The 16,291-nt window shown below is 41.9% G+C and overlaps 2 protein-coding genes across 2 annotated transcripts; both read left to right on the forward strand.

Moving 5' to 3' along the window:
* The first annotated feature begins 69 nt into the window (after positions 1-69).
* LOC114157374 (E3 ubiquitin-protein ligase TRIM39-like) lies at positions 70-4,574 on the forward strand. Its single transcript, XM_028038294.1, has 8 exons — positions 70-150; positions 948-1,511; positions 1,588-1,683; positions 1,826-2,059; positions 2,265-2,412; positions 2,496-2,522; positions 2,774-2,919; positions 3,229-4,574. Exons 2-8 carry the CDS (start codon positions 951-953, stop codon positions 3,658-3,660), a joined length of 1,644 nt encoding a protein of 547 aa, XP_027894095.1. The 5' UTR covers positions 70-150; positions 948-950; the 3' UTR covers positions 3,661-4,574.
* An 812-nt stretch (positions 4,575-5,386) lies between these two features.
* Positions 5,387-15,634, forward strand: rpgrip1 (RPGR interacting protein 1). Its single transcript, XM_028038262.1, has 30 exons — positions 5,387-5,532; positions 6,002-6,055; positions 6,127-6,247; positions 6,524-6,729; positions 7,084-7,186; positions 7,269-7,409; positions 7,544-7,649; positions 7,744-7,767; positions 7,851-7,997; positions 8,062-8,135; positions 8,769-9,004; positions 9,087-9,193; positions 9,286-9,336; positions 9,420-9,599; positions 9,673-9,790; positions 9,969-10,132; positions 10,210-10,555; positions 10,643-10,803; positions 11,222-11,454; positions 11,522-11,637; positions 11,753-11,967; positions 12,047-12,103; positions 12,589-12,755; positions 13,001-13,079; positions 13,221-13,290; positions 13,416-13,501; positions 14,226-14,415; positions 14,494-14,578; positions 15,022-15,149; positions 15,362-15,634. Exons 1-30 carry the CDS (start codon positions 5,445-5,447, stop codon positions 15,586-15,588), a joined length of 4,080 nt encoding a protein of 1,359 aa, XP_027894063.1. The 5' UTR covers positions 5,387-5,444; the 3' UTR covers positions 15,589-15,634.
* The last annotated feature ends 657 nt before the right edge of the window (positions 15,635-16,291 follow it).

The following is a 16,291-nucleotide window of genomic DNA, read 5'->3' on the forward strand; positions in this document are numbered from 1 at the left end:
TTGCCCCTCCCACTATAGAGCAGCATGAAAAAAATAATTTCCCACAGGGAGTGGCAACGCTAAATGGGAAGGACTTTGGCTTGACAGCCACAATGCCCAGTGTTTGCCTTTGCTCCAGCCGAGGTCATCTTTCACATTCAGGGGATAAAGGTAGGACAAAGACTAAAACGTAACAAAACGCTGGAACTGAACACTGAAATGTACCAGGAAAGTGATTTACTTTTGATTGGTTGCTAAATGTAGAAGGACAAATGATTAAACCAGAAGCTGACTCTTCCAGATGAGAGTTAAATATGCCTTGCATGTCAAATGATAAGCTTTGTAGATTGATATGCTTGTGCTTAAGGGAAAAGAAGAAGTGCATAAGTGTTTTATGTGTTGTCTAATGTTTGAAGGAGAACCGAAACAGAGAGTGAGATACTGAGTCATCTGTCCAGGCAGGTGGACTTTGGCCAACAAGTGCTGCTGAACTGATTCAAGCTAATGATCAAATGGGTCCGCAGTAACTAAAGTGTTCAGTTTCATCAGGTGTTTCATTATCTTTAATATTTCTGGAGATTAAACATTATTTAACATGAACACATTCACATAACTATGACAGACTTGATGAAGCAGCAGCTGGTGTTAACAGTTCAGATGAATCTACATTCAAGATTAGCCTGAGTGTCTGAATGTGAATTTATTGTTGTTGTTTAATTTACGTTTGCTCAACAAATTGCATTCATAAAACGCAGACACAAAGCAGGCTGAAAAATAATGGATAATAATGAATGGTTGGTTGTTTTTGACAGAAAGTGGTGCATTTCTTCAGACTTCAATAGTAGCACTGGGAGGAGGTTGATCTTTTCACAGATTATCTGTATCATACTATACTGTCATGACATGGTGACAGTTTTAACAATATGAAGCTGTTAAGTTAAAACCAGGGTTCTTTTTCCAATTTTGAGGTCATGGCTTCCCATGGCTTATTTCTGTCCAAGGACCAGTTTCAGTGCTGCATCTGCCAGGATGTTTTCTCCGAGCCCGTCTCCATCCCCTGCGGTCACAGCTTCTGCTTCACCTGCATCACCGCCCACTGGGAAGGCAGGCTCTCCATCAACTGCCCCAAATGTCACACAGAGTACAAGGTCTGCCCGGAGCTCTGCGAAAACTCTTTCGCCAAAGAAATGTCGGAGAAGATCCGAGCTGGGAGGCAGGACGGCGTGCCGGGGAAGACGGTCGGCTGTGACGCGTGCGTGGGGAAGCAGACGAAGGCCCTGAGGTCCTGCCTGGTGTGTTTGACCTCTTACTGTGAGAGCCACCTGGAGCCTCACCTCAGAGTTGGCTCGCTGAAAGCTCACAAGCTGATTGAACCGGTGGGGATGCTGGAGAATCGGGTGTGCAGGAGGCACCAGGAGCTCCTGGAGCTGTTCTGCAGAAGTCACCAGAAGTTTGTTTGCATGCAGTGCGTCAAAACCGACCATCGCTGCAACGACACGGTCCCAGTGGAACGAGAGAGCCAGGACAAGAAGGTGATTCTCAAGAGTCTATAATCTTAAATCCAGAGAGATATTTGACCACAGCTTTGAGCACTTTTTCTGTTTTTAGGGTCAGATTAAAATGATTCAAGGTGAAGTTCAGCAGAGGATCCAGGACAAGCTGCAGAAACTGGAGGAGATCAGACGCAATCTTGAGCTAAGCAAAGTGAGTTGATCCTGGAAGAATTCAAACTATTAGTGGGAGCCAGCAGAGTTATGTCACGGAATGGAGAAGACGATTTACTGCTCCAATTTACAAATATTCCAACATTTCAAGCTGATTTTCAGTTTTTATCACTCACCTGCAGGAGAACACAAAAAGGGAAATTGAGGAAAGTGGGCAGGTCTTCTCCGCTCTGATCCGCAGCATCGAGAGAAGTCGAGCCGAGCTGGTTGAGGTGATCCAGAAGAAGCAGGCAGCGGCAGAAATGAGGGCGAGGAGGCTGATCGCTGGGCTGGAAACAGAAATTTCTGAGCTGCAGAGGAGAAAAAGGGAACTGGAGCAGCTGTTTCACCACGAAGACCACCTCCATGTTCTGCAGGTCAGGAGTTTACAGGTTGAAATGAGAACAGATTAATTGTTGGTTTTATGTCTGAGTTTTTTGGGTGTGAGTTTATTCAAGACAACTGGTCCAAGTGGCATCAGAACCACAATCAGGTGTTTGTAAAACACAAAGTGTGACAGATAATCACAGGCGTAGTGACATAATCTAATCAGTATCTCTTGATCTGACTCCTTGGCTGCAGAGTTTCCCGGCTGTGAGCTCTCTTCCATCTACCGAAGACTCCTCAAACGTCCTCGTCCATTCAGAAACATGCCTGGGAACCATAAGGAGGGCGGTGGCTGACATTCGAGAGCGGCTGCAACTGCAACTGGAAAAACTTTCCTCTCGAGGTTTGTCGGATCGGCAAAGCATCTATTAATATTCTTTATTTTCCATCATTCAGTCGATTGAGGATGTTCTCATTGGCTTTCAGAATACGAGAAGATCCAGCAGTATCCAGGTAAAGCTTCACTGAAGTGTTTTAGTATTGCCTCTCTTCTTTGTGTTTAATTCTAATTAAATAAGTGCACACAAATTAAAGGTTGAATTTATGCAAGTCCAAGATTTCTCTGCTGTAATGAAAGATTAATTTCCAGTTAACTTGTAGTTTGTGGAAGGCTGCGTCGTTTATATTTCAGTCCTGTAATCATGATTTGAGTAAAAACAGAAAGGTGAACATTCCTCTGCTCTGATCTCCTCCTGTCCACCAAGCCGATGTCCTTCTGGACCCCAGGACGGCCAACCCCTGGCTCGTCCTGTCAGAGGATGGGAGGCAGGTGCAGGACGGAGACGTAATGCGAAATGTGGCAGATCTCCCAGAACGTTTTGACAAAGCTCCGTGTGTCCTCGCTCTCATGGTAACAAAAGCGGATGAGGTGTTCTAAGTGTGTGATGCCTTGTTGTGTTGTCTAAAGCAGGGGTGGGCAACTCCAGGCCTCGAGGGCCGGTCTCCTGCAACTTTTAGATGCATCTCTACTTCAGCACACCTGAGTCAAATAATGAGGTCATTAGCAGGACTCTGGAGAACTTGACTGCACTTAGGAGGTGATTCAGTTATTGGATTCAAGTGTGTTGGACCAGGGAGACATCTAAGATTTGCAGGACACCGGCCCTCGAGGACCAGGATTGCCCACCCCTGGTCTAAAGTCTAATTCTTGTCTCTGCAGGGTTTCACCACAGGGAGGCGCTACTGGGAGGTGCATGTGGGAGGCAAAACGGCGTGGGACTTGGGCGTAGCTCGAGCATCAGTCAGAAGGAAAGGTGCTGTGACTCTGAGTCCAGACGAGGGTTTCTGGACCGTCTGTCTGAGGAAAGGAGCTGAACTCTGGGCCTGTGCAGGAGAGGCAGAGTTGCTGTGCGTTTCCAAGAGGCCAAAGGTCATTGGTGTGTTCCTGGACTATGAAGATGGGGTTGTTTCTTTCTACAATGCAGAGACCGGGTCACACATCTATTCATTTACAGGGTTTCACTTTACCGAGGCCATTTTCCCCTTTTTCAACCCGGATACGAATGAAAACGGCACCAACAAATTGCCGCTGACCATCCAGCCCGTTAAGAAACACATCTTTGGCACAGATTTAGAGGACATCACTATATGATATTTTAAATATGTATCCAGCAACGTTTTATTTATTATACAATTTATGCTAACGTTGTTTTTGCAAAGCTCCCTGTGCATTTATCGACACTCCACCAGTACAGTACGTTCATTTAATTATTCAAAGTAATGCCTAAAAATACTTTAAATAGATCATTTTTTTGCAGCTTCATTTTGTACTGAAAAGAAACAGGAAAATACAATGTTTTAATTTGAGTAGATTTTTTTTCAGGGGATGGAAAATAATCCCAAATACAGTAAGAAATAATTAAACAATAAATACTGTAAATAATAATAGATGATTGTTTGAATTGAACAAACTGATACAAACAATTGACACCTTTAATAGTTACATTTTATGTCAATATTGATAATTAAAAGCAGTAGTGGTAGCTGTATTCTTACTACTGCCACAAAAAATAAACCAGTTACATGCATTTTGTATGTTTTTATTTGTTTTGTATACATAAGACATCATATTCAATATAATTATGTTGACATTAGGGGTTGTGTATCTCTTGCTTTGTTTTTTTCTGTTGAACAGATCTGGACCTGTATGTGATATGGCGTCACACAGAGGCACTGGGGAAAAAATGAGGAGCAAATTTAATCTCAGAAATGTTCTAGAAAAAATGTAGAAATTTCTGAGTTTCAAAACTCGTAAATTGTTTTACATAAATGTATTTTGCATCTTTTTACACATTTCCACCAGAGATGGCGCTGTATTGCTACCTTTTGCTGTTATCTTGGTTTTAGACTACAGTACATCTGAGTGTAATTTACTGCTTACCTGTCACAGTAAGCCACATTTTTGTGAAATGCAGTTTGTTGTATTCTGTGTGGAAATTAAAAATATAGAGAAATAAAATGTCTTCATTATGGAACAAATCCGTAAAGCTGAAATAAAAATTCTATAACCGCACTTTGAGATAAAAAAAAAAGTGATGGTTTTTATGCTGCTTTAATATTCTAGTAACAGAAAACCTGTTGCATTTCTGTTACTCCCTCTACTCCTTCTTCTCCAGGCCCGAGCACTCTGTAAATGTTACACAGATCTCAGCCTCTCTCCACAGACCTGCAAACTAACATCACAGTACATGTTCAAATTAAACAACCTGACGCCTGCTGCTGATCAGATTAGTGCAGAAATAGGATTAGCCTCGAGGCAGATGGAGCGCAGAGACACTTCTTCCATCCATCACTTTATTTTTGTGGCGTATTTACTAGTTTAATTCTCTATTTTTGCACAGGTTTTACCGAACCTTTATAAAAAAAATATATATATATATATATTTTAGCGACTGCGATTTGGAGAGGAACTAGATTTGGATCGGTTAGATCAATTTTAAAGGAAGCAGCGGAGGAATTATAAAGAGATGAGGGATTAAAAGTGTCATCCGGGCTCTGGGCGGAGACACGCAAATCTCACAGGCCTGCAGGATAACACCCGCAAACATTTGTCATCTCCTTAGGAGACACTCGGATGAGCGAAAGATGCGGGTAAGTCAAACGTATTTACTCAAATACTTTGACTATAGAGCTTCATTAAAGACTATATCATATCGCGATGTTTTGTGTTTGGTTTGTTTCACCAGCTGCTCAGTGATTCATTTAGAATTTACAAAGCACAAGTAATTTCTCTCGTTCAATTGATTCCTTTTGTCAGCTTTTATGGCATGTTTCATCAATGGAAGGAAGGGTTCATAATTAATTTCCCAGAAGTCTTTTCGCAGATGAAGCAATGTGAGCTCTCTGATTGGCTGAGGCTGAAGTAGGAAAGGCGTGATGTCGCTGGCGGTGGACGAAACGGCCGGGGACCTTCCGGTGAGGGACGTGGGGCTGACGAGAGGCGGGCTGATGCCCACCGTCCCGGGTGTGTGTTCACACAACAACACGGAACTGTTTTTATGGTTTTATTGCCGCAAAAGGACAGCATTTATGCCAGCAAAAATGCATAATACTTCCCTAAAATGAATCACCCTTACATTCAAATTAAACTTTAGTTTTACTGTAATTTACTGCGCCACAGATAAAGGTGTGATAAAGTACCACCTTTATCACACCTTTATCTGTGTGATAAAGGTAAACGTAAACCAACGTAAACGTGATTGGTTTACGTTTTCTGCAGAAACATAAACCAATCTTGTGCAACTTTGCGTTGCAGTTAATCCTTGCATAAAAAGCTTTCAAGTTGTTCTTTTCATAAAAGAACAGATATTTTTCAGGTATGTGTGTATTAAAGTAGCTTCTAGTTAAGATTTTAGAAAGTTGAAACTGCAAAATTAATTTTCTGTGAATGCACTGTGAGGCTCTTTTGGTTGTCATTTTTGCTGTTTTCCCAGATACTCTGCGGGATGTCAAGCCGTGGAAGAAGCATCATTCTGCAAAGATGAAAGGTGGATTAACTTTCACAAGCATCACCTTGCACATTTTGACTCAAATGATCATGACTCTGCTTTGTATCCAGCGGACCCTCAGCGGCTGTTTCGGTTTCCCAGAGATCATCTGGAGAACTTGTGTCTCCGGCTGCAGGAGGAGAACAGTGTGCTCAGGCAACACACACGGACACAGGAGCAGAGGCTCCGCAGGTAACAACCAGCAGAGACGGGACTCTTAGCACTGCTGGAACCACAAGTCTCTAATTTAAAAAAAAAAAACGTTGTACCAAAATAACTACCCTAGAGTAGTTTACTTTGGATGTTATATTATAAAGGCAGGCTATAATCATGACTATAGATGTCAAATATTAATTTACCATGTGAAATATTGCTGACAGTATTCATGGAGAATTACTGATTTTATTAGCACGCCCTGTATTTAAGATTAACCCTAAATCCTCCTTCCATCCTCTTGTTTTACCCCAGAATGTCCACGAAGCTGATGCGACTTCGTCAGGCCCGTCCTGGCTCCGGTCCTGTCAAAGAGAGGGACATGGAGGATACGATCCAGGAGCTGGAGGCCCGGGTGGCGGTGCTGGAGAGCCAGAAGGAGGTGCTGCAGAATAAACTCAGCATAGCCAAGCAGCACATCCTGGGCCTGGGGGCTCGCACGCCTTACAGGTACAACAAAGGTGAGGGTTATGCACAGAAAAGAGCCATGTCTTAAATGTCTGATGCCACTGTTGGCATCATTATTCAAAGTCATAGCTTTACCAAATTATTCATTCATTTATGAATGTCACAATTTAAAACTAAATATTTAGCGTGCTATCTCAAGCTAAATATTTAGTTTGAAGCTAAAACTAGCTTCAAGCATTAAGTTTGTATATATAACCTTTAAATAACATAAATTAATGCTGTTCATTTTTAAAAGTGCACATTTAAAAATGACTCTCTATATACAGTAAATCTCAATGGCTTTCATACATATGAGTGGATGTGAACCCTTCAGGATTGTATGATGTTCTTCCCCTTCATGTGTTCAGGTAAAAACCTGGATGGAGAGGCTGGAGTCCGGAGGGCGGCACGGACTGCTCCTGCACGATACGGCCTCACGCTGGAGGAAACCAGAGCAGAAATGGAAAGATTGTACAAAAAACCCTCCTTTTTCTCTTTCTATCATCAATGTCCTTCTGCTTATAATTCGACATAAAAATCCATCATCATCCAGCAGGTCCAGTATGACCGATCAGGTGAGGATGGCAGAACTGGAGGTGACAGCTCAGCCTCTCCGAGAAAGTCTGAGAGACAGGGACAGAGAGGTGGAGGGGACGGTCAGAGAGCTGAGGAAGCAGCAGGCCGATAGACACAGGTAGGTGTACATACATAAAGACACAGCTGGCGAATCACGTTGCATCTTCTAATTGAAAAAAGGCTGATACCCAAGCGTGTTTTAATCACAAAAGTGCATTTACTTTGAAGTAAAACATATTTTACTTGTGCCAGAATCACAATCAGAGAGAATGTGGATCTGATCCGTCTGCAAAAGCAGCTCTCTGAGAAGAGCACAGCCCTGAGGGTCAGCCAGGAGAAGTTTACTGACCTGCAGGAGGTGAGACCCTGTTCCTGTTAATTCTGCACATCATCAGTCTTCCTTATTAGCACTCTAATCCTCTCACCGACCTCCTCCATGTGTTTAACTATAGGCGTACGAGAATCAGCTGGAAGAGGTAAAGGCCTCAGAATAAACAGATAAAGTCTGATGAATAATCCAGTGAATAATGGATAATCCTGCTTCCTGTGTTCGCTGCAGAGTCAGAGGGCGCTGAGGGAAAGTCAGGGAGCTCTGCTGGAGAAGGTGGAGGAGCTGACCGACCAACTGAAGCAGGAGAGACAGAGAGCTCTGACCCAGGAGGGGCAGCTCACCACCATGACCCTGTCTCTGCAGACTCTGGACAAGGTATCACATCTGTGTGCAGCTGGATCATGTCGGGTAGGAACTCATTTGGCTTATTCTCCATCAGCTCCAAGAGAGAATCTCAGACCTGGAGGGAGAGAGGGATCTGATCAAAGACAGCTACGATACTCTACTGAAGAGGTAGGGTTTTAAAAATATGACTTTTTGGAACATTTTTTCTAGTATTTACAAAAAACTAATGAGCTCTTAGAGACTATGATAGGGATATGACAGATTAAAAGTTTATTTTATGTGTTACCTTACATTGTTCACTGTACTTTGCTTTGAAAAAGTATTACTTTTCACATTTTTCATGTTACAACAGTAATCCTTTGTATATTCTGGACTTTATAGATCAGCATGAAGTAATGTGATGTCACAGCATATTTCCGTATGAGAATGGTTCAGTCAAAGTCGACACTTTAATTTACAATCTACATCAATAGTTCAATATCATTATTTACATATGGTAAAGACGTACTGCTGTGTTATTGCGACAAAAGACAGAATGTAAATGTATTTTTAAATAATCATAAATGTTATTTGCAGAAAAGAAAATTGAAAAATAATTTTCTTCCACTTTGCCTCCTCAAAAATGCAATAAAAAAAAGCTATGAATGCTTTTGCAAGACATTGAAAACTCAGATTATTAGACTTTATTTAAAAGTCAGTACATGTAATGTCTGAAAAAATTGCCTTTTTGTAAATATTCTTTTTTTGTGAATTTTAGGTTCAAATTCTATTTATTTTGGTGATTTTTTTTGTGTTGGTCAGCACTTTGACTGCCCAAAACCCCCGTGAGAACCCTGCTGAGAAACAGAGGGAGGTGGAGGAGAAGGTGGAGCAGAAGGAGGAGCGGCTGGCGGAGAACATCTACAGACCGGATCTCCACCACAGACTGGAGGAGATGCTGCAGGAAGAAAGGGAGGGGAGGATCAGGCTGGAGCTGGAAAAGGAGAAGCTCAGACAAGAGAAAGAGATGCTGGAGGAGCAGAGGAGGCAGGAAGAAGGTGACACTGAAAGCTCATCTAGTTTTCCATTAAATAAAATGTCTGACATTGCAAAATGAAAATTTAATTTAATTACATTCAGAGCTGTCTGTGCTGATGAGGGAGAAGAAAGAGCAACTGGAGAAAGAGGTTGACCGGTACAGAGAAAAGGTTTCTGCTCTTCAGGACAGGCTGGACTCCGTCACTAAGGTCAGAAATGAACAGACAATCCACAAATGTCTTCCTTCCTCTGAGTTTTCCTCCTGTAGTTTAATCTGTCACACATTTCCTCTCCTATCCAGGGGTTTGACATGAGCGTTGAGGAGCTCAGCGAAACTCTTTTGCAGATCAAGGTTTGTTGTACTTTCTCCAGATACATAATGAAATCTAGCTCGTAAAATCTGGTAACAGGTTGTTTTTTACCCCCCAACTGCAGGCCTTCAGGATGCAGCAGGAGAGCAGGGAGGCTCTGGGCTTCCTCGTGCCTGACGGCGGCGTGGACGATTCGTCCCGTGAGCTGGTCAGTATCCAGGCGTCGCATGCAGAGACTGTGCTGGAGCTGCAGAAAACCAGAAACCTGCTTCTGCTGGAGCACAAGATCACCAAAGACCTGCAGGTACACCCCCACCGTTAAAAGCGCGCACACACAAAAACGACTGAAAAATTTATAAATATATTTCCTCTCCAAGGAAGAGTTAAATATGATCAACCAGAAGGTGGAGAGAGAGAGGGAAGAGGCCAGGAGGAGGACGGTGGAGAAAGACAAACTTCTGTCAAAAAGAGTTCTGCAGATCAACACGCTACAAGGTAGGACAGCGTTCACAGAAAACGTATCTCACGCCACCTTAAGCTTTTATAAAAAAAACTATTGTGAATTTTACTGAACATTTGCTCCTCTGGTGTTACTAAAACAAAATAAATGCATAGAGATATGTTCAAAATGCACTGTTTTAAAATGTTTGTCTGGTTCCATGTGAATCTAAAGCCCAGTTGAAAGAGCTGGCCTACAGCCCCAGGAACTACAAGCGGACTATACCGGTACAGTACACCTGGCCGGCTGGAGATCAGGAGGTGGTTCAGCCCATAGAGGACGATCTCTGTTTCTCTCAGCTGAAATCTGGGGAGTCACTGTTGGAGATCCACCTTAAGGTAAAATCCTATGTGATCCTCTGAGCATTTTCTCAAAAAACATCATCCTACACTGACGGTTGCTTTTGCCCCACCAGACGGCCACCTTCACCCCGGCGGGGCTCCGCACCCTGAGCAGCCTCCACCCGGGGGCAGGCCAGCATGAAGACATTGTGACCTTCTGCACCTACTGCCTGCTGGACTTCGAGATGCACTCTACCCCACTGGTGTCAGGGAGCCAGCCGAACTACGGCTTCACGTCCCGGTACGCACTGACGGTCCGGGATCTGGGTCGGCTGGAAGGTCAGGGGTCGAGAGTGCAGCTGGAGCTCCACCAGGCGCTGGGAGGGGTCCGGTTTGTCACCCACGGTAGCGGCCACATGTCACTCATGGGCGCCACGGAAAGGAGAGGAGAACGAATCTCTGGCAGCATCAGCATCGCGGGTGGGTAACGATTTAGCAGCTGATGTTCTCTTCCCATCTCCTTTCATCTTCTGACTCTTAAACCTGCTTTTTTTTTTTTTTTTTAAGGAAATGAGGGTGAAATAATCGGTGTTGTGGATTTCTGGGTGCGCCTTTTCCCTCCTGCTGAACCCGTCCACACTGGGACGGAGATCGGAGCGGAAAGGAGGACAGTGACACACAGGAGTCCGGGTCAGATCCCACTAGGCTGGCAAGATGGCAGCCAAGAGGTGAAATCAGGCATCTGACGTAACTTTAAAAGAGATGCTCTTATTTGCAGAGTTGTTTCAGCAGCATAAACAGCCTGTTTAAAGTCACTTTGCAGCATCTCAACTGGACTTTGACTAGGCCACTCCAAAATTTTCCGTTTTTTTGTTGTTGTTGTTTTCTTAGCCATTCAGAGATCAACTTTCTGGTTTGCTGTCTTATAATGAATCACCAGCTCTGACCTTAACTGAGACTGCCACTCTTTCCTTAATAAATAAAACATATTATTTGAAAGCTGTATTTTGTATTCTTATTTAGGTTATGTCTGTCTACAATTAAAATTTCTTTGAAAGTGAAAACATAAAGTGTTTAAGTGAGGATTTTTAGGCCTTTTGCTCCTGAACTCTGATGATTTTTATTCCTTGATGTCTTCCACACCAGGAGCTACATGACTACGGCGGTGGGATCCCCAATGAGCTGGTGGTGATGCTGGAACGCTGCGTCGGCCTCAACGCCCGCTGGCCGGGGCTCCTACCAGACGCCTACCTGACGTACCGGCTGTACGACCTGCCGCCTCACGTCTCTCAAACGGTTCAGTGCGCTGTCGATCCGGTGTTCAACGACGTCACCAGCTTCCCTCTGGCAGTAACAACTGATGTACTGCACTACCTCAGGTACGCTGGCTCTGAATCAGTAAAATGGTTCAGTTCTTTGAGAAAATAGCCGGTTTCTGTTTGCCAGGTCCAGCAGTTTGTGGGTGTATGTGTTTGATGACAGCGATGAGCAGATACCGCCAGCCTACCTGGCCAAGACGCCGATCCCACTGAGAGCTCTGGCGACAGGCAGAGAGATCAGAGGTGAGGCTGTGGGAAAATTAAAACTGCCTGGAGAATTATTACTAAAACCTGAATATATACATACATAAATACATATGTACAGTACGTATTCCATGTTTATCCCATGTTTTCTCAGGTGATTATGTTCTAAGAGATCCCGCTGGTGGACCTCGGGGAATGGTCAGAGTCATGCTGAAGTGGAAGTATCCATTCCAGCCGCCATTGGACGGCCTTCAGGGTAGATGGGGGAGGGAAGTGGACGATCCTCATAGGGCGATGAGAAGCAGTCAGAGGGAAAAGAGGAGGAGCGAGGAAACATCACAGAGGCCGACGGCCAAGCAGAGAGTGAAGGTGATGTGATTTCTCTGATTGGGTCAAAACTAATTCAAATGTTGAAGATCAAGCTGAACTTGTTTTTCTGTTTTTACAGACTCAGGATCTGAAGCCCAAAGAAACTAAAGCTGTGCAGAAAGAGGCAAAAGCTTGGGTAAGAAATCCAGCTGATTTAAAGTCCCGGTAAAGAGAAAGTATTTTATCTACCTTAGGTATGATTGAATAAAAAAAGATCTGTTGTTATTTGTTCCAAAATTATTTACATCTAACATAAAGTGTTAAAAAACACACAGCATATTGTCACCTTCCTACAATAACGGCCTAAGTCGTTTTGCTAATCATAATTTTGGCCAAAAAAAATCACCAACATCCGATTGACAGGGCCTGGCTGCTATTTCCCTCTTAAATTTCATGGAAACGTCTAAAGAATAAATAGTTTTTGACACAGATTTACCATTAAGGCTTTGTTTTTAACCAGTCAATATGCCAGAAATCTGCTCTCTGTTTCTGCACACAAGACGTGGATATAAAACATAACTAAAATGTAGCAAAGGCAACACTTTTTTGTTTTGCTTAAACAAATTACTTGTTTTACTTTACATGAATATATGCCTACTCGAGATATTTTCCTACTTACAGCCCCAGCCTCCACCTGTCAAACAGAAACCATCACAGGATCTGCGATCAGAGCGAGTCGTGTCTGTGAAACCGCCATCAGCAGGCCGTAACAGACCCACCAAGAGGTCCGCTGAAGCGAGGTCGCCTCACTTGACCCCTGAACCAAGACTGACGACTCCGTCCTACAGGTAAGAGAAACATTTACTGTGTAAAAAAACACTTCTACTTATTCTACAGACTCCTCTAAAATTCACATAGATATGCAGGGATAAAAATGCCTTCCAGAACTAACTGCTACAAAACTGTTAACAGGTCTGTAAAAAAAACCAAAAAAAACATTAATTGTTGCTGCTCTATGTGTGCAACATACTTTTTTTAACTTATAATGAGATAAAACACTGAAAGATGATGACTAAACTTATTTCCGTTTAAGATCTCCAGCTGGCTCTTCCTCCAGACGATCAGTTGCAACTCCATCGAGGGGAAGCTCTGCTACTGATGTAGGGATCCAGGTCAGCTCACTCACTCTCTGAAAACAACATGCCGGTCTGTTCTTTCCATACTAAAGTAGAAAGTCAGTGTAACCTACAAATAAATGGCACAAATTGTGAATATCCTGGATCATAGGCTTAAGTTTCAGCTTTTTGTTCCAGGATCTTCCCTCTGTGAGTCAAGTGTCTGAGTTTGAAGAAGAAGAGGAGGAAGAAGAGAAGAGTCCCAGTGGTAATTCAATTTTTACTTTATATCATTTAAAGACTTATTTGACCATTTTATTAAATATGGGGGGGAAAAATTCAGCTTTTTCTGACTATCTTGAACTTCTAAATCTTCGTCTTTTTCTCCTACAGAGGCCAGTGATGGCCCTGAATCCCCAGAATCCACTTCTTCACAGAGCGACATAATAATCATACCACCACAACGAAAAATAAAGACGGTACGGAATAAATGGGACTAAAAAACTAACAAATTGTTGGAACAGGGTTGAAATTGTGATAAGAACTGTGCAAAACTGTTAAGTCAATCAGGAATTCTTCTTATTGTATTTCTGAAGAGCCAGAGTTTCTGGAAATATTTTAAAACGGGTCTTTATGAATATTTACAGGGGATTTCTGACAGGATGTCCCTGTTTTTGTGCTGGAGTGATTTTTACTATAGTTGAATCTGTGAAAAATACCAAAGAGAACAATTTGATACTTGGAAAATAAAATTTTAGCTCGACTGAGGGGACACTCAAAGAGTTATTAGCTACATCTTTGAAGTCCTGTCAGATATTTGCTGAATTTTATTTTAAATTTCTAAAAATACTAGCAAAAAAACCAAACACTGATGCCATTTAATGTATTCTGTATTTCAAAATATTCCATGTTTAGACTCTTCAGACTTCAACTGACCTCTTTGTCTATCTTTCTTTATTTCTCATAAGTTGCTACATAAAAATAGGGTTTTCTTGCAGAATTGGCTTCATTGGGAAGTGAGTGTGCATTTATTTACGTTTTGTGCACCACCAGTTATGTCAAGATATGACTTATGGATATTGCAACTCATACTTGGCTCTAAAACCACTTCACAAGATTACAAGAAAGTCTGGCTTCTTAACGTTAGCATTTAGAGAAATAATAGATGGGATTTAAAGATTTAAAGATGCTGCTGTTTTCCAGGAAGACAAGCTAAGAGTCGAGATCCTGTCCCTGACGTTTGAGCCGTCGTCTCGCGTGGCGCTCGACCGCTCCGTGCAGCGCGTTTACGTGGAATACCGGCTCCTGGGCGTTGCCATGGAGACGACGGAAACTCCCATGTCCCTCCGTAAACCTGTGGAAGGAGAGGAGATTCACTACAACTTCACACGAGGTGCCTGAAGTTTGGTGTTTCTGTGTGTAAAATGTATTCGGGACAGAGATCACACTGACTGGTTTTTGTCTCTCCCAGTGATTTATGTGGACGGCTCCCAGTCAGCTCCGCTCAGGCAGTATCTTTACACAATGCTGGAGGGGACAGACCCCAACCAGGGCAGGTGGGTGGCCTAGCAACTTGCTACATAAAAATAGGGTTTTCTTGCAGAATTGGCGACTTGTATTAATGAAAGTCATGTTATGTATAGGGTTTTTTTTTTGTAACTCTTCTTTTTTGAGATTAATTGCTTATGCACCAAACAACTACAGTAACTCTGATGATACAAATTTGAATTTACTGAGGAGTTTCTCTAATCCAAACATCCAGATGTAATTATACTCTTTGATATTGTGTGCACCAACATCTTCTTACCAGAACAGTGGTCCTTTTAATTAGTTGGTTTCATGACAAGAAACTCTCTGGAGCATAACCCGTTCATTTTTAAATGGACCACGTTCAAAAACCCTTGCAGAACATTAATGTTAGTTTACTTTATCTGTTTAAAATTTATTTTTTGGTGTGATTTTGATCGTTGTCCTATTGGACGTTTGTTTGTAACCGCAGGTTAAAGTTCACAGTGGTCAGTGAGCCGATGGACGATGAAGAGGAGTGTGTGGATGTTGGACATGCTTTCCTGGACCTACAGGAACTGCTGCTCACAGGAAACGATGTGATCGAACAACAGATTGACAGTAAGTGTTGTAGCTCTAAGTTAAATGTTACTGTATTAAAGTTTCACCTTTCTGTTAACTTTGTATGGTCCTACTGAGAGATAAGGCAAATGTTAATGCCTTATCTTGCATTAGGAAACAAAAAAAAATCCTAATTTAGGTAGAGGTGTTCTACATTTTCTAAATAACATAACACCTTCAATATGTCTAATTTTTCTTTCACCTTTCTGCAGTTTTGAGTGTGGATGAAGACAGGGAGGTCATAGGGAATCTAAAAGTGTCCCTGGAGGCGGCAAAAGCACTGAATGGGATATACCAGGAGTTTCACCACAGAGGTAGAAGTAAGACAACAAGCAATGCAGAAGATCATGAAGAAGATGAAGAAGAGGAGGAGGAAAAGAAAGAAGATCAGATTCAAGTAATAGATTACGATGATGAAGATGATAGTGTCTTCCACTGAGGAAAAATATTTGAAACTGTCTATATCACATTTAAAAATGTGATAAACAATGAAATAAAAATATTACTTCAAGAAAAAAAGGCTGTTTTTCATTTTATTTAAGGCTCTAATTTGTTTTTCTATTTAGTACCTGATGTCATCTTGATGTTTCTTTCACTCATTCTGTCATTGTGTGCACACAGTGGCAAATAAAGATGTCTTATCCTATTTTATGTTATTTAGATTTTAAATCTGCCAGGAGTTGAATTCATTTAACTTGACTACACTCAATATTTTACACACTTGATTCTGATCACAACTTAATGCTCTAAAAGAAAGTCATAATTCAACATACACTGATGATGAAAACAAAATACGTCTCCATAATCTATAAAATGTAGATCAGGCGGAGGTAGTCAGGTGCTCCCTGACTTGATGTAAGAAAAACTTTTTGTTTCTAAAAAATAAATCTAATTTAAGTTTCAAATTATAAACCTTATTGTTTGTGTAGATACATTTCAAATAGTTTGAAAATAGAAAAAAAACCTCTGGTTGTTAGTTGCATTTGTGGACCCACAAAAAAGTGTGAGTGTAATAATTTGACAGCAGAATTTAACTTTTGGAAACCAGTTCATCTCAATACGTGTGACAGAGTTTTGTTAAGTTTATAAATTAGTATTCGACGCATATTTTCGATGAACTATCTCGGATGTAATTTTTGTTT

Source organism: Xiphophorus couchianus, chromosome 14 (genome assembly GCF_001444195.1).
Source record: "Xiphophorus couchianus chromosome 14, X_couchianus-1.0, whole genome shotgun sequence".
Classification (NCBI taxonomy): domain Eukaryota; kingdom Metazoa; phylum Chordata; class Actinopteri; order Cyprinodontiformes; family Poeciliidae; genus Xiphophorus; species Xiphophorus couchianus.